Here is a 26,445-nt window from a genome sequence, read left to right as displayed (position 1 = left end):
AATCCACTCCAGTATTGTTGTCTGGAGAATACCATGGACAGAGGAGCCTGGTGGGCTATAGTCCATGGAGTCACAAAGAGTTGGACATGACTGAGCAACTAACAGTACAGTTGACTTCCATCACCAAAGCATAATAAGCATCTTTTCACGTGCTTATTGGCCATTTGTACATCTACTTTGGATAAATGGCTAAAATCCTCTTGCTTATTTTTTAATTGGGTTGTGTTCTTTGGTTGTTGATTTTTAGGTATTCTTTATGTGTTCTGAATATTAATTTCTTATCAGACATTCAATTTGCAAGTATTTCCCCCATTTTGCATGTAGGCTTCTTAGTCTTTTTGTTTGTTTGTTTTCCTTCTATTATCTCTACCTTTGGTGTCATATTCAAGAAAACATCACCAAATACAATGTCATGAAGTTCTTGCCCTATATTTATATGTAAGAATTTTGTAATTTTTAGGTCTGATTCCTTTTGAGTTAATTTGTCTGTGATTTTAAATAAGAGTCCTAGTTTCTTTTGCAATTAGATATATGTATTGCCAGTACCATTTTTTGAAAAGACTATCCTTCTAACATGAAATGGTCTTGGCATCCTGTCAAAAAATCATTACAATATATGCTAGGATTTATTTCTGGTGTCTCTATTTTATTTATGTTATATTTCATTGATATGTGTGTCTGTTTTTATGGCAGTACCACACTGTTTTGATCACTGTAGCTTTGTAGTATTTTTCGAACCAGAAAGTGTGTGTCCTGATTTTTATTCTTTAAATGATTGCTGTAACTAGTTCAAGTCCCCTGAGATTCCTAAAAAATTTTAGAACTGATTTTAATATTCCTTCAAAAAAGGCAATTAGGGTTTTTATTTGGATTGCATTAAATTTGTGTAGTGCATTAAATTTGGGTATTGTTACTATCTTAATAATATTAAAACTTCAAATTCATGAACATGGGATATATTTGCATTTATTTACATATTTAAGTATATAACTTCTTTCAATAGTGTTTTACAGCATTCATTGTACAAATTTCACATTCTTGGTTTAGATAATTCCTAAGCATTTTATTTTTTGAATACTATTGCAAATGGAATTGTTTTTGTACATTTTATTTAAGATTTTTTAAGTTTGTATGAACGGAATTGATTTTTGTATGATGACTTTGTAATTGTCTACCAAATTTATTTTTTATCTCTAAAAGTTTGTGTGTGTGTGTGTCAGATCTTAAGGGTTTTATACATATAAGAATTTATTATTTGTAAACAGAGATAATTTTGCTTCTTCCTTTCCAACTTTAATGTCATTCACTTCTTTTCCCTGCCTAAATTCTTACTCTGGCTAGAAATTGCACTACTATGTTAAAAAGAAGTAGCAAAATTGGGTATCACCACCTTGTTCCTCATCAGTCTTTCACCATTGAGTGTAATGCAGTGTTTTTCATACATAGATCTTTTTCTTTTCCAATTTGGATTCCTTTTATGTCTTTTTCTGCTCTGATTGCTGTGGCGAAAACTTCCAGAACTATGTTGAATAGTAGTAGTGAGAGTGGGCACCCTTGTCTTGTTCCTGACTTTAGGGGAAATGCTTTCAGTTTTTCACCATTGAGGATAATGTTTGCTGTGGGTTTGTCATATATAGCTTTTATTATGTTGAGGTATATTCCTTCTATTCCCACCTTCTGGAGGATTTTTATCATAAATGGATGTTGAATTTTGTCGAAGGTTTTCTCTGCATCTATTGAGATAATCATATGATTTTTATTTTTCAGTTTGTTAATGTGGTATATTACATTGTTTAATTTGCGGATATTGAAGAATCCTTGCATCCCTGGGATAAAGCCCACTTGGTCATGATGTATGATCTTCTTAATGTGTTGTTGATTCTGATTGCTAGAATGTTGTTAGGGATTTTTGCATCTATGTTCATTAGTGATATTTGCCTGTAGTTTTCTTTTTTGGTGGGATCTTTACCAGGTTTTGGTATTAGGGTATGGTGGCCTCATAGAATGTGTGTGGAAGTTTACCTTCCTCTGCAATTTTCTGGAAGAGTTTGAGTAGAATAGGCGTTAGCTCTTCTCTAAATTTTTGGTAGAATTCAGCTGTGAATCCATCTGGACCTGGACTTTTGTTTGCTGGAAGATTTTTGATTACAGCTTCTATTTCCTTGCTTGCGATGGATCTGTTAATATTTTCTATTTCTTCCTGGTTCAGTTTTGGAAAGTTGTACTTTTCTAAGAATTTGTCCACTTCTTCCAAGTTGTCTATTTTATTGCCATATAATTGCTGATAGTATTCTCTAATGATCCTTTGTATTTCTGTTTTGTCGGTTGTGATCTCTCCATTTTCATTTCTAATTTTATTGATTTGGTTCTTCTCCCTTTGTTTCTTGATGAGTCTGGCTAGTGGTTTGTCAATTTTATTTACCCTCACAAACAACCAGCTTTTGGCTTTGTTGTTTTTTGCTATGGTCTCTTTTGTTTCTTTTACATTTATTTCTGCCCTAATTTTTAAGATTTCTTTCCTTCTACTACCCCTGGTGTTCTTCATTTCTTCCTTTTCTAGTTTCTTTAGGTGTAGTGTTAGGTTATTATTTGACTTTTTTCTTGTTTCTTGAAGTGTGCCTGTATTGCTATGAACCTTCCCCTTAGCAATGCTTTTACTGTGTCCCAGAGGTTTTGGGTTGTCGTGTTTTCATTTTCATTCATTTCTATGCATATTTTGATTTCTTCTATGATTTGTTTGTTATTCAGCAGCATGTTGTTCATCCTCCATATGTTGGCATTTTTAATAGTTTTTCACCTGTAATTGAGATCTAATCTTACTGCATTGTGGTCAGAAAAGATGCTTGGAATGATTTCAATTTTTTTGAATTTACTAAGGCTAGATTTATGGCCCAGGATGTGATCTATCCTGGAAAATGTTCTGTGTGCGCTTGAGAAAAAGGTGAAATTCATTGTTTTGGGGTGAAATGTCCTATAGAGATCTATTAGGTCTAACTGGTCTATTGTATCGTTTAAAGTTTGTGTTTCCTTGTTAATTTTCTGTTTAGTTGATCTGTCCATAGGTACGAGTGGGGTATTAAAGTCTCCCACTATTATTGTATTGTTGTTAATTTCCCCTTTCATACTTGTTAGTAATTATCTTACATATTGCGATTCTCCTATGTTGGGTGCATAAATATTTACAATTGTTATATCTTCTTCTTGGATTGATCATTATGTAGTTTCCTTCTTTGTCCTTTTTCAGATCTTTTATGTTGGGCTTCCCTTGTGGCTCAGCTGGTAAAAAAGCTGCCCACAATGCAGGAGACCTGGGTTCGATTCCTGGGTTGGGAAGATCCCCTGGAGAAGGGAAAGGCTACCCACTCCAGTATCCTAGCCTGGATAATTCCACGGACTGTATAGTCCCTGGGGTCACAAATAGTCGGACACGACTGAGTGACTTTCACTTTCACTTCACTATGTTGATTTAATTATTTTCTACTTCTAATATTTTTAGTGTTTTCATGAAAAGTGTTGAATTTTCTCAAGTCCTTTTGGTGTAGTAATTGAGAAAATCATGTTTTATATGGTGATTTTTTTTTCATTCTGTTAATGTGATGTATTAATTCATTGATTTTATGTTTAACCATTTTGAGATTTAGGAACAAATACTACTTGGTCATGGGGTATTAGTAAAGAATACTGTTTGTAGTTTTTTTTGGGGGGTAGTATGTTTTTGTTGTTGTTGTTCTTTTACTGGTTTTCTCATCAGAGTAAATTCTGGTCTAAATAAAAAAAAATTAAGGAATGTATCCTTCTCTTTAATTTTAAAAACGTATGAGAAGAACTGGTGTTTAGTTCAGTTCAGTTCAGTCACTCAGTTGTGTCCGACTTTTTGCGAGCCCATGGACTGCAGCGCGCCAGGCCTCCCTGCCCATCACCAACTCCTGGAGTTTACCCAAACACACGTCCATTGAGGCAGTGATATCATTCAACCATCTCATCCTCTCTAGTCCCATTCTCCTGCCTTTAATCTTTCCAAAAATCAGGGTCTTTTCAAATAAGTCAGATCTTCATATCACGTGGCCAAAGTATTGGAATTTCAGCTTCAGCATCAGTCCTTCCAATGAACACTCAGGACTGATCTTCTTTCGGATGGACTGGTTGGATCTCTTTGATGTCCAAGGGACTCTCAAGGGTCTTCTCCAACACCGCAGTTCACAGCATCAATTCTTCAGTTCTCAGCCTTCTTTATAGTCCAACTCTCATATCCATACATAACTACTGGAAAATGCATAGCCTTGACTAGACGGACCTTTGTTGGCAAAGTAATGTCTCTGCTTTTTAATATGCTGTCTAGATTGGTCATAACTTTCTTTCCAAGGAATAAGTGTCTTTTAATTTCATGGCTGCAGCCACAATCTGCAGTGATTTTGGAGCCCCCAAAATAAAGTCTGTCACTATTTCCATTGTTTCTCCATCTATTTGGCATTAAGTGATGGGACAAAATGCCATGATCTTAGTTTTCTGAATGTTGAGCTTTAAGCCAACTTCTTTTTTCTCCACACACTCTCCAGAATTTATTGTTTGTAGACTTTTTCATGATGGCCATTCTGGCCAGTGTGCGGTAAGATCTCACTTTAGTTTTGATTTGCATTTCTCTAATAGTAAGTGATGCTGACCATCTTGACATGTGTTTATGTGTTTAAGTTTTCTTTGAAGAAATGTCTGTGTGGGTTTCATGCCCAACTTTTATTTGTTTCTTTGTTTTTCTGGTATTGAGCTGCATGAGCTTGTATGTTTTGGAGATGAATTCTGTCAGTTGTTTCATTTGCTATTGTGTTCTCCCATTCTGAGGATTTTCTTTTCACTTTGCTTTTAGTTTTATTCATTTACAAACACTTTTAAGTGTAATTAGGTCCCATTTGTTTTTATTTCTTTTACTCTGAGAGTCTCATATTGGATCTTGCTCTGATTTATTCTGCCTTTGTTTTTCTCTAAGAGGTTTATAGTTTCTGGTTTTATGTTTATGTCTTTAATCCATTTTGAATTTATTTTGGTGTATGTTGTTAGGAAGTGTTCTATTTTTGTTGTTTTACATGTAGTTGACCAGTTTTCTCAGCATAATTTGTTGAAGAGACTGTCTTTCTCCATTGTATGTTTTTGCCTCCTTTGTTTAGGATAAGATGTCTTTAAGTGCATGGATTTATCTCTGGACTTTCTATCTTGTTCCATTTGTCTATATTTCTGTCTTTATGCCAGTACCATACTGTCTTGATGACTAGTTTGTAGTATCATCTGAAATCAGGAAGGTTGATTCCAATAGTTCTATTCTTCTTTATCAAGATTACTCTGGCTATACAAGATCTTTTGTGCTTCCATACAAATTGTTAAATTATTCTAGTTCTGTGAAAAATACCATTGATAGTTTGATAGAATTTGCATTGAATCTACAGGTTGCTTTGGGTGGTGTATTCATCAGTATATTGATTCTTCCAATCCAAGAACATAGTATATCTCTCCATCTGTTTGTGTCATTTTTGATTCTTTAATCAGTGTCTTATAGTTTTCTGCACACAGGTCTTTTGTCTCTTTATGTAAATTTATAGCTAATTATTTTATTCTTTTTTTGCAATGGTGAATGGAATTGTTTCCTTAATTTCTCTTTTGGATTTTTTCATTGTTAGTGTATAGGAATGCAAGGGATTCCTTTGTATTAATTTTATATTCTGTCATTTAACTATATTCATTGATTAGCTCTAATAAATTTCTGGTGGCATATTTAGTGTTTTCTGTGTAGAGAATCTGCAAACAGCATGGGTTTTACTTCTCCTTTTCCTATCTGGATTGCTTTTATTATTTTTTTTTCTGTTTGCTGAGGCTAGGACTTCCAAAACTGTTCAGTATTGATGGTGAGTGTGGACACCCTTATCTTGTTCCTGATTTTAGAGGAAATGCTTTCAGTTCTTCACCATTGATAATAATGTTTGCTGTGGCTTTGTCATATATATCCTTTATTATGTTGAAGTATCTTCCCTCAATACATACTTTCTAGAGAGATTTTATCAAACATGTATGTTGAATTTTGTCAAAGGGCATTTCACCTATAAACGATGGATTTAATTTATTCTCAAGTGCACATAAAACATTCTTAAGGATAGATCAGATCTTGGGCCACAGATCAAGCCTTAATAAAGTTTTTAAAACTGAAATCACTTCAAGTGTCTCTTCTGATCACAATGCTGTAAGATTAGATATCAACTGCAGGGGGAAAAAACTATAAAAACACAAAATAACAGAGGCTAAACAGCACACTTCTAAATAACCAACAGATCACTGAATAAATCAAAAAGGAAATCACAGTATGCCTAGAAACAAATGACAATGAAAACTCAAAACCAATGAGATACAGTAAAAGTAGTGCTAAGATTGAAGTCCATAGCAATACAAGTTTACATTAAGAAACAAGAAAGCCATCAATTGAACAACCTAACTTTACACCTAAAGCAAGTAGAACAAAAAAAGGTAGTAGAAGGAAAGAAATCATGAAAATAAAAGCAGAAATACATGAAAAAGAAATGAAGGAGACATAGCAAAGATCAATAAAATTAAAGATGGTACTTTGAGAAGATAAACAAAATTCAGAAATCATTAACTAGCCTCTTCAAGAAAAAAAAAAGACTCAAATTAATAAAGTAGAAATTAAAAAGTAAATATTACAACAGACAACACAGAAATACAAAGGATCATAAGAGACTACTTTAAGCAGCTATATGCCATTAGAATGGATAACTGGGAAGAAATGGACAAATTCCTAGAAAGCAAATTTATTTAAAGTCTATTTTGTTTATTTGGGTAGTCACCCCTGCTCTTTATGGCTATCATGTCTATCTCTGTTGACTTTCAGTCTATTTGTGTCTTTGTATTGACACTGAATCTCTTATAAAGTTAGGACATAACTTCTATCAGTTTTTAACCACATCACCAACTCGATGGACATGAGTTTGAGTGAACTCTAGGAGTTGGTGATGGACAGGGAGGCCTGGCGTGCTGTGATTCATGGGGTCGCAAAGAGTCGGACACGACTGAGTGACTGAACTGAACTGAACTGAGCCATTCTGCCAATCTCTGTATGTTTATTGGAGAGTTTAATACATTTACATTTGAAATAATTATTGGTGGGGATGAAAGTAATTTTGTCTTTTTTTGTTTCCTGAATGTCTTATAATTTTTTCTCTTGTTTTCTACATTACTGTCTTCCTGTTGAATTGTTTTTTTGTAGTGACATTTTAAAATGGCTTTCTTGTTTCCTTTTGTATATATTTTGTATCTGTTTTCTTTGTGGTTATTGGTGGTACTGCACTTAATGTCCTAAAGTTATAACACGCTAACTTAAATTTATGCCAGCTTAACTTCAATAACATAAAATTCTGCTCCTTTACAGCTTAACCCTGTTCTTTTTGGTTGTTGATATAAAAAATTATATCTTTATATTTTTTGTGTCCCAAAGGGGAACTGAAAAAATCCAGTTATAAAACAGTTAAAATTATATTAATATTGTTAAAAAATGTGTTAGTCTCTTAAGTCTTATGGAAAACAAAAGTACAGTTACAAACTTCCATTAGAGTAGTACTAGCATTTTTATTGTCCATATGTTTACTTTAATTGAGTTCTTCATTTCTTCATGTGGCTTTGAATTGCTTTCTAGTATCCTTTTGTTTCAACTTGCAGGATTCGCTTAAGCATTTCTTGCAAGGCAGGCCTAGTAGTAACAAACTCCCTCAGCTTTTACTTATCTGGAATGTCTTGATTTCTCCCTCACTGTTGAAAGACAGTTTTCCAGGATCTAGATTTCTTGGTTGACAGATTTTCTTTTTCCTTTTAGCACTTCAAATATATCCACCCACTGCCATCTGTCTTCCAAAATTTTAGATGCAAAATCTGCTGATAATTATTGAGGATCCCTTGTATGTGATGAGTCACTCCTCTCTTACTGCTTTCTAAGATTTTCTCTTTGCCTTTTGAAGATTCCATTATAATGCATCTTGTCCTGGTCCTCTTTGAATTCATCTTAGTTTTATACTCATGGCTAAAGTTTTAAGCCATTATTCCTTCAAATATTCAGTGTGTCCCTTTTTCTCTCACTTCCTTTCTGAGACTCCTACCATGTGATTGTTGGTCTACTTGGTTATGTCCCACCAGTCTCTTCAGCTGTAATCACATTTCTTCAATCTTTTGTCTTTCTGTTGCTCATATTCAAGAACTTTCATTACCTTATTTCATATCCACTGATTATTCTGTTTGCTCACATTTGCCTGTGAATCCCTCTATTGAATCTTTTATTTCAGTGATTGTAATTTTAAGTTTCAGTATTTCTTTTTTTTTAACTGAACTTAATTTATTATTTTATTTTTATTGGAGGCTAATTATTTTACAATATTATATTGGTTGGTTTTGCCATACATTGACATGAATCTGCCCCAGGTGTAGTATTTCTTTTTGTCCATTTTTAAAAGGTTTTATATATCTTTATAGGTATTTCAATTTTCTTCATACATTGTTTTCTTCAGTTTCTCTAATTTTTCCTTTAGTTATTTGAGCATCATTAAGATGATTTTGAACTGTGGTGCTGGAGAAGACTCTTGAGAGTCCTTTGGACTGCAAGGAGATCCAACCAGTCCATTCTAAAGGAGATCAATCCTGGGTGTTCATTGGAAGGACTGATGCGAAAGCTGAAACTGCAATATTTTGGCCACCTCATGTGATGAGTTGACTCACTGGAAAAGACTCTGATGCTGGGAGAGATTGAGGGCGGGAGGAGAAGGGGACGACAGAGAATGAGATGGCTGGATGGCATCACCGACTCGATGGACATGAGTTTGAGTGAACTCCGGGAGTTGGTGATGGACAGGGAGGCCTGGAGTGCTGTGATTCATGGAGTCGCAAAGAGTTGGACATGACTGAGCGACTGAACTGAACTGAAGATGATTGTTTGAAAATCTTTATCAATATATCTGCCCTCAGGTCTTTTTCAGGGACAGTTTCTATTGATTTAATTTTTCCTTTTAATGTGCCATACTTTCTTATTTCTTTGAATGCCTAGTGATATTTTTGCTGAAAATTGGACCTTTGAATATAATAAGTATTTACTCTGGTGGAACTAGTGATAAAGAACTTGCCTGTCAACACAGGAAATGTAAGGGACATGGATTCAGTCTGTTGGCTGGGAAGATCCTCTGGAGAAGGGCATGGCAAACCACTCCAGTACTCTTGTCTGGAGAATCCCATGGACAGAGGAGCCTGGCAAGCTGCAATCCATTGAGTCACAAAGAGTCAAACATGACTGAAGTGACTTAGCACAGCACATGGAAATCAGATTCATTCTCAATCACAGGGTTTACTGTGAATGATTCTTTGTTATTATTATCAAAGTGTGTCCCTGATCAAACAAAGATCAAACTGAGATAAATTTAAGGTAGCCTCTGGTATTCGCTAAGCCTGCACCTTTCCCTGAACATGCTTGAAAGTGTTACTCACTCATTCGTGTCCAATTCTTTATGACCCAATGGATTGTAGCCCTCCAGGTTCCTCTGTCCTTGTAATTCTCAGGCAAGAATACTGGAGTGGGTTGCCATTTCCTTTTCCAGGGGATCTTCCCAACACAGGGATTTAACATGGGTCTCCTGCATTGCAGATTTTTTACCATTTAAGCCACCAACATGCATGGTCACTTTCTAATATGTCCATTATATGGAGTTGTTCTTGATTGTCCCAGCATCTGGCCAGGTGCTGCTTGTGGTAAAGAACCTGCCTGTCAATGCAGGAAGCTTAAGAGACATGGGAAGATCCCCTGGAGGAGGGCATGGCAATCCACTCTAGTATTTTTGCCTGGAGAATCCCATAGAATGTGGAGCCTGGAGGGCTACTGTCCATAGGGTTGCAAAGAGTTGCATATGACCAATCTAGATAGCATATTAAAAAGAAGAAACATTACTTTGTCAACAAAGGTCCGTCTAGTCAAGGCTATGGTTTTTCCAGTCATCATGTATGGATGTGAGAGTTGGACTATAAAGAAAGCTGAGTGCCAAAGAATTGATGCTTTTGAACTGTGATGTTGGAGAAGACTCTTGGGTGTTCATTGGAAGAACTGATGTTGAAGCTGAAACTCCAATACTTTGGCCACCTAATGCGAAGAGCTGACTCATCTGAAAAGACCTGATGCTGGGAAAGTTTGAGGGCAGGAAGAGTAGGGGACAACAGAGTATGAGATGGCTGGATGGCATCACCGACTCAATGGACATGAGTGGGTAAACTCCGGGAGTTGGTGATAGACAGGGAGGCCTGGCGTGCTGTGGTTCATGGGGTCACAAAGAGTCGGACACGACTGAGCAACTGAACTGAACTGAAATAATTAGCACCCACTGCAAAGGGATTAAAAAAAAAAAGAAAGAAAAGAGAAGCCAGGGATTAAAGGATGCCAGTTAATTAAATCCCAGGATTTCACAACAATTGTGGGAGGTTTAACAACAATGGCCACTGCCTCTTTATATCTTCACCTCTGTGATCAAAAGCCTCAGTCGGGAATGAGTGCACAGATCCTTGATTTTCTTTTTTCCTACCCTGACTTTTTATTTTCAACTTATGCCAGAAATGTGTGTACAGCTGCCTGCCTCAGATGGGAAGGGTGATAAGTACACATACTTCTGTACACATACAACAGAAGTTGATCAGTGTTAACCAAGATTTACCTTCCATGTCTTTGTCTAGAATTTGCAAGCATTCAGTAGACCTGGCAGTTCCAAGATAGTTACATCAGAAAGATCCTAGTGCAGTTGTTCTGTAGGTGTATATAAAGCTGAAACTCCAATACTTTGGCCACCTCATGCGAAGAGTTGACTCACTGGAAAAGACTCTGATGCTGGGAGAGATTGGGGGCAGGAGGAGACAGTGACGACAGAGAATGAGATGTCTGGATGGCATCACCGACTCGATGGACGTGGGTTTGAGTGAACTATGGGAGTTGGTGATGGACAGGGAGGCCTGGTGTGCTGTGATTCATGGGGTCACAAAGAGTCGGTCACGACTGAGTGACTGAACTGAACTGAACTGAGAGACAGATGCCTATTGCTTCCTCCTCTGCTATCTTCCCCAAGTACTCTCTTGGGTAAGTGTATAAGTGTCACAGAACCTTAAAAATTATAAACAAGAAAAAGTAATTTAGAAAAGGCTGAGTCTTAAGATACTAGTCCTCTGCAGATGGAGCATGGACATGTGAGTATATTTGATAATACATATTTAGGACAGATCCAAATAATCAATAAGTTAGAAAAGAGTTGGTATTCTGACAATGGTAGAGTGAGGTTTGTAATCCTTTTCCTGAATATAATTAGAGAGATTATTGTATTATTTAACTAGGACTATCTGTTCCGTTCCATTCTGTTGCTCAGTTGTGTCCGACTCTTTGCGACCCCGTGGACTGTAGCCTACCAGGCTTCTCCGTCCATGGGATTCTCCAGGCAAGAATACTGGAGTGGGTTACCGTTTCCTTCTCCAGGGGATCTTCCCGACCCAGGGATCGAACCTGGGTCTCCCGCATTGGAGGCAGATGATATACAATATACCATATTCTTTATCTTCCAAAAGTACTTGCGGGAAAGTGAGTGGAGACAAAGACTGCAAGACAAAGAAGAAGACTGGACTAGACTAGCTGGATTCTTCTGTTGATGAAGGGGAATTGAGATATCAAATTAACGATATCTTTGGTATCTTATTAACGGTATCTTAACAGCCAATGAGGGAAATTGTAATGTTAAGGTGAATCAAAGCCTACATGTACACATTCCAATATTTCTTGAAGCACTACTGTGGGCAGGAATCCCTTAGAAGAAATGGAGTAGCCATCATGGTCAACAAAAGAGTCCGAAATGCAGTACTTGGATGCAATCTTAAAAACGACAAGATGATTTCTGTTTGTTTCCAAGGCAAATCATTAAATATTACAGTAAACCAAGCCTATGCCCCAACCAGTAATGCTAAAGAAGCCGAAGTTGAACAGTTCTATGCAGACCTATAAGACCTTTTAGAACTAACACCCAAAAAAGATATCCTTTTCATTATAGGGGACTGGAATGCAAAAGTAGGAAGTCAAGAAACACCTGGAGTAACAGGCAAATTTGGCCTTGCAACATGAAATGAAGCAGGGCAAAGGCTAATAGAGTTTTGCCAAGAGAACACACTGGTCATAGCAAACACCCTCTTCTAAGAAGACAAGAGAAAACTCTACACATGGACATCACCAGATGGTCAACACTGAAATCAGATTGATTATATTCTTTGCAACTAAAGATGGAGAAGCTCTATACAGTTAGCAAAAACAAGACCATGAGCTGACTGTGACTCAGATCATGAACTCCTTATTCCCAAATTCAGACTTAAATTGAAGAAAGTAGGGAAAACCACTATACCATTCAGGTATGACCTAAATCAAATCCCTTATGATTATACAGTTGAAGTGAGAAATAGATTTAAGGGACTAGATCTGATAGATAGAGTGCCTGATGAACTCTGGACGGAGGTTCATGACATTGTACAGGAGACAGGGACCAAGACCATCCCCATGGAAAAGAAATGCAAAAGAGCGAAATGGCTGTCTGAGGAGGCCTTACAAATAGCTGTGAAAAGAAGAGAAGTGAAAAGCAAAGGAGAAAAGGAAAGGTATAAGCATCTGAATGCAGAGTTCCAAAGAATAGCAAGGAGAGATAAGAAAGCCTTCCTCAGCGATCAATGCAAAGAAACAGAGGAAAACAACAGAATACGAAAAATAAGAGAAAATTAGAGATATCAAGGGAACATTTCATGCAAAGATGGGCTTGATAAAGGACAGAAATGGTATGGACCTAACAGAAGCAGAAGATATTAAGAAGAGATGGCAAGAATACACAGAAGAATTGTACAAAAAAGATCTTCACCACCAAGATAATCACGATGGTGTGAACACTCACCAGGAGCCAGACATCTTGGAATGTGAAGTCAAGTGGGCCTTAGAGAGCATCACTACGAACAAAGCTAGTGGAGGTGATGGAATTCCAATTGAGCTATTTCAAATCCTGAAAGACGATGCTGTGAAAGTGCTGCACTCAATATGCCAGCAAATTTGGAAAACTCAGCAGTGGCCACAGGACTGGAAAAGGTCAGTCTTCATTCCAATCCCAAAGAAAGGCAATGCCAAAGAATGCTCAAACTACCATACAATTGCACTCATCTCACACGCTAGTAAATTCATGCTCAAAATTCTCCAAGTCAGGCTTCAGCAATATGTGAACCGTGAACTCCCAGATGTTCAAGCAGGTTTTAGAAAAGGCAGAGGCACCAGAGATCAAATTGCCAACATCCGCTGGATCATGGAGAAAGCAAGAGAGTTTCAGAAAAACATCTATTTCTGCTTCATTGACTATGCCAAAGCCTTTGACTGTGTGGATCACAATAAACTGTGGAAAATTCTGAAAGAGATGGGAATACCAGACCACCTGACCTGCCTCTTGAGAAACCGGTATACAGGTCAGGAAGCAACAGTTAGAACTGGACATGGAACAACAGACTGGTTCCTAATAGGAAAAGGAGTACGTCAAGGCTGTGTATATTGTCACTCTGCTTATTTAATTTATATGCAGATTACATCATGAGGAATGCTGGGCTGGAAGAAGCACAGGCTGGAATCAAGATTGCCGGGAGAAATATCAACAACCTCAGATATTCAGATGACACCACCCTTATGGCAGAAAGTGAAGAGGAACTAAAAAGCCTCTTGATGAAAATGAAAGAGGAGAGTGAAAAGGTTGGCTTGAAGCTCAACATTCAGAAAACAAAGATCATGGCATCTGGTCCCATAACTTCATGGGAAGTAGATGGGGAAACAGTGGAATCAGTGTCAGACTTTATTTTTTGTGGCTCCAAAATCACTGCAGATGCTGATTGAAGCCATTAAATTAAAAGACGCTTGCTCCTTGGAAGGAAATTTATGACCGAACTCGATAGCCTATTAAAAAGCAGAGACATTACTTTGCCAACCAAGGTCCATCTAGTCAAGGCTTTGGTTTTTCCCATGGTTATGTATGGATGTGAGAGTTGGACTGTGAAGAAAGCTGATGGCCGAAGAATTGATGCTTTTGAACTGTGGTGCTGGAGAAGACTCTTGAGAGTCCCTTGGAATGCAAGGAGATCCAATCAGTCCATTCTAAAGGAAATCAATCCTGGGTGTTCATTGGAAGGACTGATGCTAAAGCTGAAACTGCAATACTTTGGCCACCTCATGCGATGAATTGACTTACTGGAAAAGACTCTGATGCTGGGAGGGATTGGGGACAGGAGGAGACAGTGATGACAGAGAATGAGATGTCTGGATGGCATCACTGATTTCATGCGCTTGAGTTTCAGTGAACTCCGGGAGTTGGTGATGGACAGGGAGGCATGGCGTGCTGTGATTCACGGGGTTGCAAAGAGTCCGACATGACTGAGCGACTGAACTGAACTGAACTGAACTGTGTCCAGCTCTTTGCAACCCCATGGACTGGGGCCTGCCGGGCTCCTCTGTCCATGTAATTCTCCAGACACTTAACAGATACAGAATATAAATCTTGGTAAAGTTATTAAAACTGAATTTTTCATATGTGGTCCTATGCCAAAAAAGACATTTTAAAAGATAGTGTAGGTGCTGACCTTGTGAGGAAAAAATAAATTCATATAAAATATAATTGTCTTCTCTTTTAAAAGTATTTAATCCAGCTCAACAGTGAATTCAGAATCATGTTAATATACATAAAAATACTGTACAGTCTAAATAGGAGCTAATAAACTGCCAGAATATCTTGGCATCTGAGCTAGTGAAAACCTCTGCAAATTTTATTGCATGTTTTTCTTCCAAATAGTTCTAGAATTACTCTTCAGAATACCTCAAAATATCTAAATATTCAATGTTAATATTTTTCTGCTAATCTGCACTACAAATAAGAACACATGTATCATTAGCGGAGTTAATATATCATAAAACACAGAGATTAAGATTTGTCAATTCTGAGAGATCATCCAGCATATACAGTTGACTTTCTAGATAAGAAGGTTATGATAAAGAATAAATAACTTCTTTAGATTAGTAACAGTAGGTGGACAAGAACTAAAATATGATTCTCCTTTTGAAAATATATCTATCTACATAGATACTTTACTATAGAGAGAATTTGTGTTAAATAGTTCATTTTCATCATAATTCTTTAAGGGCTAAAAATCTTTAATGTTACAATAAAAATATAGTATCCTTTCCACTACATTTATAAATAACAAAAGGAAAAGCAATACATGTTGATTAAACTGTTTTCTCCCATAATTATAAGAGAAGAAAACAGGGTACAAAAAGTCAAATCTCAATGACTTAAAATGCAGAGTTAACATCTGAAAAAAAGATCCATCCTATTTTAATGCTAGTAATTATTATGTTAGTTTACAGACAGCATGTCAGGTCATGCATCTTGTATTTAAATTCATAAAGGCAGAAATTTGATTTAATGTGCATAATTACTAAGATATATAACAGTTCCTATCCCTGTCATTGGTTGTAATAATGTAGCATCAATGATGACCTGAATGCTATTGTAGAAATATTTAATTATCATCACATATCTAAAAGCCTGTCTGGTCATGTTGTTTAGGATAGTAAAAATCAAACATATTAAATAATTAATTTAAAAATGTTTCATCATATTCAATTGAAAATCATAAAAGTGTACATTAAATCAAAATTTGTGTTTTACTTTGAAATTTAGCTTCTGTTATGGATGGCATTGATTTGTTTATTGCAAACAATGCATTTCAGTAACTGTTTCAACATGTTCAAAATGTGCAACATATACAGTTTTTGCAATGTAATTAGTTAGAAATTGGGGAAGCTTAATTTTAAAATTGAATTGTTCATGAAAATCTATTTCATCCTCTCTATGGATTAAGCAGTCTCTCTTCATAAAATGTTCTATAGTTGTTTAAAGAAATTAAGTGTGGTTAATCAGAGGGAACATTATGGTTTGACACTTAATTTGAAAGCCCTGTCTTGAAGCTGTGAATGATTGCTTATAGAATTACATACACCAATGAGAACCCAAATAGGAAATCCATTTATGTTCCAAGTAGATTACAATATTGATGTAAGCCAGGGTGGTATTGTCTGTCTTTTTGTAAGTAATAGTTCATAAAAGCATGTGTATATATAAATATAAATACAGATATATATTTTCTAAAATGTCTATTTTTGGTCTTATTTGATAGATTAAAAATAGTGAAATGGCATTACAGTGAATTATCTAATTATTGTACATTAGAAGGCAGATCAGTGATTTTAAAGTCATTTTTCTCTGCAGTCAAGTCAGTCCTCTTGATTTAAGTACTGAGGTGAGCTATCAAGTTTTAAAGCTTAGCTTAAAAAAAAAGGCAATAGTGAAACAGTCTCAATGATGTTGGTAAACTATTTTTCATCTCTATTTAATCTACATTCATCTGTATTTCAGTGCCACCAGTGATCACAATGCCTCAGAAATCTTTTAACGCCACAGCGGAGAGAGGAGAAGAGATGACATTTTCCTGCAGGGCCTCAGGCTCTCCTGAGCCCACCATCTCCTGGTACAGGTAGGCTGTGTACCCACACTCCCCTGCCTTGTGTCCATGGTCAGGCTTCTGGGAAAATACTTACAATCTTATAATTTTGTCTGGAAGGAAACCATTATTTTTATATTTCATTTAAAAAATGATGAGGCTTTTGTTTCCAGTTCAGTTGGTTAAAATGTTGAAGAGAGCAACATAGTGATTTAATACAAGTCAAAGGCTGCATTCATAGCTCTGGTCAGTCTGTCTAAAGGCATGTTTCTGGCTAAAACGGGTTCAGGAGCCCTGTGACTGATTCAACCATTTTACTGTTACTACTAAAGAGTACCAGAAGTGGGAAATCTAGTAAGATGCCACTGTTGTATGCCCCTGGTGGCTCAGACAGTAAAGAGTCGGCCTGCAATGTGGGAGACCTGTGTTCGATCTCTCGGTCAGGAAGATCCCTGAAGAAGGAAATGATTACCCACTCTAGTACTCTTGCCTGGAGAATCCCATGGACAGAGAGCCTGGTAGGCAACAGTCCATGAAATTGCAAAGAGTCAGACACAACTAAGGGATTAACCCACACAAACATAATTGTATGTTTTGTTTGCATACTATATTATGACAGATAAATGTAATTTTCTAGAGCTAAATTATAATAAATTTAATGTTATATAAAGAAGTTCAAATGAATAAATTCTCTATTCTAAATCTATTGTTTTACAATACACTTTTATATATTTTCTGAATTTTTAAATGCTATTTGATTTTTTGTTAACATCAAACAGATATGAAAATATTCCATTCTTTTAGGTTGTGACTCATGCTGTTAAAATAGAGACAATGAAAGTTTGTGCATTGGGATGACCCAGAGGGATGGGATGGGGAGGGAGGTGGGAGGGGGGTTCCAGATGGGGAACACATGTACACCCGGGGCAGATTCATGTCAATGTATGGCAAAACCAACCTATATAATATTGCAATTAACCTCCAATTAAAAAAATAAATAAAATAAAATAAAAATAGCTATTTAAAAATAAATAAAAATGGAATCTTTTAAACATGTATTAGTTATTAATTAAGGTTACTACTGAAGCTAATCTTTAATATCATATGTTATAAATAAAAAATATCATATGTTATAAATCATATACTATAGAAGAGCTTCAAGAAAACAATTAGAAAAATATATTCAAGTTGACAAAAGTGCCTATAAGAAAGATTAGGTTTAAATAACATTTTAAAGAGAATAATTGAAATTCAAAGCTATTTTTCATTACTTTCTGAGCATTTACTGATATTATCTTAAGGTTTCAAATCTTTATTTAACCACTTAACATAGCAGGTAGCAATAAACAAGATATTTCTTCAGACAGGTGTTTTTAGATTTTTTTTGTAGACAATAATTCCTTTCTGACACACTGCTGATATTTTTAAAGTGATTATGCATCAAACATTAATACATTCACCCCAGATAATTATCATGTTTCTCAGAGACTTCTGGTTTCTAATGTGTATCCTTAACAGTCAATATGAGATCTAACCACAGCAAGGAAAAGCTCTCGGATCATTCATTGCAGTGAACAAATATCATTTTAGACTCTTATTCTCATCATTTTATCTTTCTGGAGAGACTGCCTTTTGGTTTAGACTTTATTTTCTTCAGTTTAATATTAGTTCAAAATTCTTATATGTATGTGAAAATATAATAATCATGCAGTCTAGAATGAATCAGAGGCTACTATAATTAAATAACTTAACTCCATAGTTTTGCATCTCAATTTTTTTTTTTCATATGGCATTAGTCTCATCATTTGAATGGAATAAAATAATAGATATTTTACTTGCTGGATGTATACTATACAGTAGGAGAATTGGAATGTATGGTAGTATTCTTAAGGGAGGTAAAATTTGTATCAGAGGGAAGTTTTTACTGCAACGTATTTATCTGTGTATATAGAAATGTTTGGGCTTCCTTGGTAGTTCAGCAGTAAGGAATCCACCTGCAATGAAGGAACCACAAGAGACATGGGTTCGATCCCTGTGTCGGGAAGATCCTCTGGAGGAGGGCATGGCAACACAATCCAGTATCCTTATCCCATGGACAGAGGAGCCTGGTGGGCTACAGTCCATGGGGTTGCAGAGAGTTGGACACGACTTAGTGACTATCACTTTCACATACACGTTATTTTTGTGAAAAAATTCCAAAAAGCATTCAGGCAGCAGCACAGAGAGAAAAATCCAGACTGCCTGTTGCATAGTGATACTATCCCCAAGAAGTGTGAGTGAAGTCAGTAAAGAAGGTAATTTAAGACCATGCATTGAAGAAAAATAATAATTTTTCACGAAGAGAACCAGAAGCACTTGGTGACATGAAAACCAAAGTGGGAATAAAAATAGAAACTCTAAATATCACTTTCTTAATTTCCACTCTGATGTTCTTTTGAGAATACCATATGGATTTTTATTGTTAGTTGTTTTAACTGGTGTATTCCATGGATTTTCAAATATTAAAACAACCTTGCATTCCTTAGAATGAACCCACTTGTATGCTCTTAATCCCACCAGAGTGTTTTTCATCGTTCTACTTTTCATGTCTGTAAGTTTGCTGGAAGACTTTTTTGTTTGTTCTCCATTCCTTTCTTACCATGCTCATATATGACCTCCTTTAGCATATAGAATGTATTTAATAGCTCTTTAAATGATCTTGTCGATTAATTGTAGCATCTGTGTCTTTTCTGAATCTATTATACTAATTGTTTTTTTTTGTTTTTTTTAACCTATTATAGGTCATATTTTCCTACCTATTCACTATCCTGTCAATTTTTATCGGGTGCCAGGTAGACAGTTTTATGTTTTCAGATGCTGGATATTTTCATTTTCTTTTAGCTTTGGGTGGAGTTAAGTTACTTGGGAGAAGTTGATCTTGAGATTTGCTTTAAAGCTCTTTTAGCTGGATACAGAGTGACCTTTCAGTATAAGATTAATTTGGCTTCATTACTGAAGCAATATTCTGTAAGGAGGCAACTTAATATCTTGTGTTTTAGGAGGTCTTTCTACTCTGGATGGTAGGAATGCAAATTCTTCCTTGTCTTTGGTGAGCTCCTGGTATTACTGTGCTTTATTTATTCCAGTAGTTCTTTCTTTAGCCTGGGAAAGCCTTACTTGCATACACTGTACCACAACATTGTAAATCAACTATATTCCGATAAAATTTTTTAAGAAGATTGATTGGAAAATCTCTGCAAATTCTTCTGTTCTCTCTTGTGCCTTCTTCTCACTTTTTTCCCCCTTTTTTCTAAAACCTATAAATTGTAGTCACTTTAGCTTCCCCCAGCTGAGAACTCTGTCTTCCACTACACTTCAGAGACCCTGTCTGGCTCTGTTTGGGTTCCTAGTCTCTGAACAGCAGCTTAGAAACTGTCTTCAGGTAGTAAGTTCTGGTGGTCGTCTGAGGTCAATGTCATATTCTACCTGTTGACCAAGTTTGAAATATGTTATTTAACCTCTGTGTCAAGTGTTCATGTTGTTTGGAATGAGAGGGTAACTATGGTTCTTGTTACTCCATTACAGTCGAAAGTAGAATGATTCTCCTTTCTTTATCATTGCCATTTAGCCCCTAATCTTTACCCCTGCTTTCTGTTGCCTAAAAAAAATGGCATTTTGAGAAGCAGTCAGAGTTTCAGAGGATGTGCCCATGAAATAATCTTTCAGAATCCACTGGGAGTTTGTTTGTTTCCAGACATAGACATTTTACAGAAACGCACTATGGATATCAATGACTACTTTCTATATAATAGGTTTATTGGGAGAGACACAATTAGAACCATTACCTGAATTATTATTCTTTAATGATATTTTTAAACTGAACTCTTTAAGGAAATATGATCGCTTTTTTAAAATCAATTTATTTATTTTAATTGGAGGCCATGGGTGTACATGTGTTCCCCATCCTGAACCACCTTCCCACCTCCCTCCCCATCCCATCCCTCAGGGTCATCCCAGTGCTCCTGCCCTGAGCACCTTAATCTTTACAAATTGACTGCTTTAAATTCTTCAAGACCTACCCATTCATGTCAAAGCCTGGATCATGGATTTTTCCCCAAGAAAATTCCCAGAGTATTCCAGCCATCATCTTTTTCTTTTTCTTCTATTATAATAGGTCCCTCACTCCTCCCAGCATACACACAAAGTTATGAATAAATGCACTAAAGGGATCTAAATTACCCTCTATTATTGCCAGTCAGATTATGAATTCTTCAAGATAAGTGGCTTTGTCCCACTCATCTGCTATAGTTCAAACCTTTAGAACAGTATTTCACATAAAGTACAGAAAAATCCCTGTATCATAATAAACACTAGAATTTAGTTAACTTGCTGCTTATAATACTGTGTCAACCTAAGCCTTTTCATCTGTGGATTGAGGGGTGGAGAAATCATACTTGAATATTTAGTTCACTCATCTGTGAATGAGGATGGGAGGGAAAGTGCACATATGTGGGCTAATTGTATTTATCCAAGTTAATAAGAGAAGGAAGGTGAGTCTTAAGCCACAAATTGCTAAAACTTCTAATTGGTGATGATACGAATGAATACGTCCTTATTTACTAGATTAAGAATTGGGGTGAAAGCCCTATCTGTACATAAAATTCTAGACAAAAATGCTGAAATCTTGTCATTATTCATACTTGAAAATGTTTGATTACTGAAATTATTAAAAAACATAAAATTGAAGAGCACTATATACATTTGTCTTTTTATTTGCCCAATGGTGTACACCACTTGTGAATTTTTTGCAGATTTTACGGTATATTTAGATATGGCAATAAAAACTGGAAAAATGGATGTTACTGAGTCAGAAAATAAAGATTATTTTAAGATATATCCAGTATTTTCTAGAAAGCAGAACTAGAATTCACTGAAAATATCATTTATAATATCAGAAAAATATTGTTTCTTTCTAGGAAAAATTTTAATAATCCTTTTATACATTTCCTTTTTAATTTAAACTCACATGAATAGGTAAATCTCCCTACCCCTGAAGTGAATTTGCTTAGTCATGCCCAACTCTTTGTGACCCAATGGACTGTAGGCCTGCCAGGCTTCTCCATTCATGGGGTTCTCCAGGCAAGAATACTGGAGTGGGTAGCCTTTCCTTCTCCAAGGGATCTTACCAACTCAGGGATTGAGCCCAGGTCTCCTGCATTGCAGGCAGACTATTTACCATCTAAGTCACCAAGGAAATAACACCTAAAGGGAGATCCTAAATTTTTATACTTGTTGTTGTTGGTTAGTCACTAAGTCGTGTCTGATTGCTTTGCGACCCCTTGGACTGTAGCCCACCAGCCTCCTCTGTTCATTGGATTTCCCAGACAAGAACAGTGGAGTGAAAGTTGGTTGCCATTTCCTTCTCCTGGGGATCATCGCAATGCAGGGATCGAGCCTGCGTCTCTTGCATCAAAGGTGGATTCTTTACCCCTGAACCATTGGTGAAGTCTATTGTATCCCTGTAACCTAGTAAATAAATATACTTTATAGATAAGTGTTGACTCGCCAAATAAAGCCTTTTTATTTTTGCTAATAATCAAGTATGAAATGAAAGAAAGTGCTTTTTGCCTAAGATATGTGTCAAGATTTCAACACAACTCATATGTTATTCTTACCTCTAAAGTCAAAGCAACTTTCAAGTATAATGTTACTACTTATGCATTAAATTTTCTTGAGCTAATAAATGTATAAGTGGGGGTGGGAGGAGAAGGGGACAACAGAGAATGAGATGGCTGGATGGCATCACCGACTCGATGGACATGAGTTTGAGTGAACTCCGGGAGTTGGTGGTGGACAGGGAGGCCTGGCGTGCTGTGATTCATGGGGTCGCAAAGAGTCAGACACGACTGAGCGACTGAACTGAACTGAACTGAACTAGTGCATTAAATTTTCTTGAGCTAATAAATGTATAAGTTTAATTGGAATATAGCTTTATGTATCAATGACAGTAGCCATGAAGTGATTGACCATTATAGGTCAAAATGCTAAGTGTGATCTGCTCCTGAGAAATGAACTCAAATTTATTAAGATCAAACTCTGTTTTCTTCTTTAGGAATGGCAAGTTCATTGAAGAAAATGAAAAGTACTCATTGAGAGGAAGCAATACAGAACTCACTGTCAGGAACATAATCAATAGTGATGGGGGCCCTTATGTCTGCAAGGCCACAAATAAAGCAGGAGAAGATGAAAAACAGGTGCTTCTCCAAGTCTTTGGTAAGTATTATAGCACAGTAGTTAAAACTGTAATGTCTAGAGGAAGGTCTGAGTCAAATTGGGGACGTCTCTGTCACTTATATGAGCTACTTATAATTAAATTAATTTCTAAACCTAAGTTTTAGTTTTCAAATCTCTAAAATATATTTTAAAATTGCAGCTACAAAATAGATTTATTTAAGAATTATATAAGATTACACGTGTAAATTTTTATAAAATATTTGATTAACTCAGAAGAGGCTGGAAGAAAAAATATTAAAATTATACATAAAGAAATCTATTATATCTGTGGGTTGTTCTTCATAAATGTTTAGTGACACACATTGGGTTCAGTTTTACTTTTAATATACTTTGAGAGTTCATTCAAAAGGCTATAATTAGCAACATTGACCTGTAACCATGATTAAATATTCCCTTTTCATTTTATTAAAAGGACATTCAATATAAATATCTTCCACATTAGAGCCATATTCCTTTCTTTAAGGAACTTATAGAAGGTACAAAAATCAGTGTAATTATTTTTAATTATTGATATAGCTTCTGTTATATTTGTAAGAGGAAAAGATTTTGGTGGTGGATATTTAGAATATGATTATTCTCTTTAAAAAGCAAACATGAAGAATTATATGCATTACTGATATTTAGTGTGCTTTCTCCATTTTTAGCAATGTTGTTATCACAACACTTTCCCAACAGTGAAAGGGGCCGGAAGGAAGGAGTACTTTGAAGAGTAGAAGGGACCAGTGTTTGCATTTGACAGATGCAGCAATACTGTTTAGACCAAAAAATGAATGGTGTACACATGTGGACACACCCTTGGCCAGTTGGTCCTTTAGTAGCTGTAATAGAAATATTTCCTGTACTAGGGAAATTTTCATAAAGCCTATATTCTAGTTAAGTAAGACAGTAAAGAATATACCAAAGTATATTAAAATAAAAGTAAAATTAGAATAATAAGATGTTCTAAGAAGAATGTGAAACTAGATCAATCTAAAAAGGGCTATTATTTTGGAGATCATGATGTTGCAAAGTTGCTTAGAAGGGTCATGCTTAGATGTGATTACACAAATAACTTTAATGATGAGAAACTGGCAAAGCTATGAACCAGGAGAAAATTGTTCACATAGAACAAAGAGTAAATACATTATTTCTAATAATTCTCAAGATTATTAGAAATTATGGAAAGCATATAATTTATTCAAGTAGTATTTCCCACTTAAGAAAATGTTCTTTTTAAAATGTACAATGCTAAATATGACTTAGTATAAACTAAATTAATAATTAGAAATGATAGACTTTAGGATAATTTCAAAGGATAATCTTAATCGATCTCAATGAGCTCATATGAAACACTGCCTAGTTAATTTTTTTAACTTAAGTGACACTGAGTAAGAACAAAGACAAAAGGTTTCTAATATTTTACCTTTTAAATAGAAAATAATGAATGAAAAATGATATGCTACTTGACTATTGTGATAACTTTGCATAGTAACGATAAACAGATTAATATTGTGTTTGATACAAAATCGTGCATATATATATAGTGGAAAGCTAAAACCATTAAAGTCAATGGAATAAACATTGAATTTAAAAAATTATATATGTTCTGTTTCTGATATCAAGAATTTAAATTTCTAAGATTAAGAACAATGTACATATATTTAATAATTGATTACATTTAATGATTTAAAAAAAAACTGTTACTTGCTCTGAAGTAACAGGTGCTGACTTTTATCACTTTTATGTTCAAACAAATAAAACCTTAAGATATGCTGACAATTCAGAGTTTAAAATTTTAAAGCTCTTTGGAATATGTAAATTTGTTAAGGGACATGTTTTATTATTAATATAATTTAAAATAGTAGACATGATGGTTTGCTTTTACAGCTGTCATAACTATAAAGAAATAATTATCTATTATATCTAATAATATTAAGGCAATCTAGGTGCAAAATAAATCAACTGTAATAATAAAGAGAAATAGTATGTATATATATTTCCTTGTCAAGTATTTTAAGTATTGTACATAGCTATACTTACTATATATTCAGGGTACAGTCACTATTTCCCTCCCCTTTTGTGAAATTGGTTTTAAAGTTTAAGAGATAATTACTACAAAAGCAAATGTCATACACAGACACACATACATAGTACACATGTGGTTTTAAGAGGACATTTTAATTTTGTAGCTTTAAGAGGAAAATAATTAAATAGTTTTAATCGGCAAAATCTTGGAAAGAATTCTTTTTGTCTATTGGTTTCTTAAACCACTTCAAATTATTTTTCTAGTCGTAATCTAGGAACATTTTAAAAGTTATTTCTCCTATTATTTGCAACTCTCCTGGCACACTTATAAAGCAAGCATGACACTATAACCACTGCAACATTAATAATTTAATACTATGCTATTGTGTACTCAAATGCCCACCATGAATAATAATATTTTCTTTTAATACAGATTGAGTAATGTATATATTTTTTACAGTACAGCCTCACATAATACAGCTTAAAAATGAGACTACATATGAGAATGGTCAAGTCACACTCATATGTGAAGCAGAAGGGGAGCCTATTCCAGCAATCACCTGGAAAAGAGCAGTGGATGGCATGACTTTTTCTGAAGGTGATAAGGTAACAGCAATTTAATATACAGTGATTTTTCAAAAGCATTGTATTTGCAGTGTTTAGTATATAATTAAATCTCATATTAGTCTCCAATTTACCAAGTAACTTTTAGAAATGCAAGAATGATTTATTTTTTGAAAAGACAGCTATCACATTCAACCTAAAAATAAATTCATAAGAGAAAAATGTCAAATTTTAATATTAAAGATGTTTCTCATTAAGATACAAAATTTTAAATTGTTAAGATTTTGTACATACAAACGTTTGGTATACACTGAATCCATAAACTACCTTACTGCAATTTCAATTCCTCTACCTTGTACTATGAAAATGAAAATAAATTCACAAAATCCTGGCTGTCATTTAACTTAATTCTTTCATATTTTCTTTGTGCATTAGGACAGTAGATTTCTGCTTTTATATTATTTATGTTAATTGAATTGGCATTTTCACACGTGTGAAAATAATGAGATTATACTTACATATCTCTTTTCTTTCTCAGTGTTAAAGAGCAACCTCCTTTAAACCTCTTTCATTAATTTAAGTCAATTGCCATAGAAGAAAGTGATTTCCAAAATATAAGTACCTTTGACTTAACAACATTGATAGCAGAAAATTGTGAAGTCAGTTTATCCAAAATATGCTTTTTATTCTTCCAACTCATCTTGTAATTTTAACAACATGCTAACTCAATAAATTGACATAACAGGCTTCTCCCTGGCCATTTACTATTTATCTTTAGAAAAGAATGTATTCCCATACATCACCTTTCTTTGACTCACTTTTTTCTCATGATGTCAATTTTTAGATAGTATATCTCTTTTGGCAATAGTTATACTATTTTGATATACTTATTTTATATATGCAAGTTGAAAATCAAATTTCAAAAATGTGAATGACATTCGCATTCTTCTGGCAACCCAGAAAAATGGTATAGAGTTTGCTTTAATATTT

The 26,445-nt window shown here is 35.1% G+C and overlaps 1 protein-coding gene across 2 annotated transcripts in view; it reads left to right on the top strand.

The window, feature by feature from the left end:
* The window catches only part of NCAM2 (neural cell adhesion molecule 2), a 579,580-nt gene that overhangs the window by 372,780 nt on the left and 180,355 nt on the right, over window positions 1-26,445 (top strand). For both annotated transcript variants that reach the window (XM_055421878.2, XM_055421887.2), the window contains exons 6-8: window positions 16,530-16,647; window positions 22,706-22,866; window positions 25,352-25,497. In XM_055421878.2, the coding sequence (XP_055277853.1) occupies window positions 16,530-16,647; window positions 22,706-22,866; window positions 25,352-25,497 (425 nt within the window). The remainder of the gene's footprint in view (window positions 1-16,529; window positions 16,648-22,705; window positions 22,867-25,351; window positions 25,498-26,445) is intronic.

The sequence above is a fragment of the Moschus berezovskii genome, chromosome 1 (genome assembly GCF_049115385.1).
Source record: "Moschus berezovskii isolate FMDL1 chromosome 1, NW_MosBer_1.0, whole genome shotgun sequence".
NCBI classification, from domain to species: Eukaryota; Metazoa; Chordata; class Mammalia; order Artiodactyla; family Moschidae; genus Moschus; species Moschus berezovskii.
This window is presented reverse-complemented; position numbering and strand designations above follow the sequence as displayed.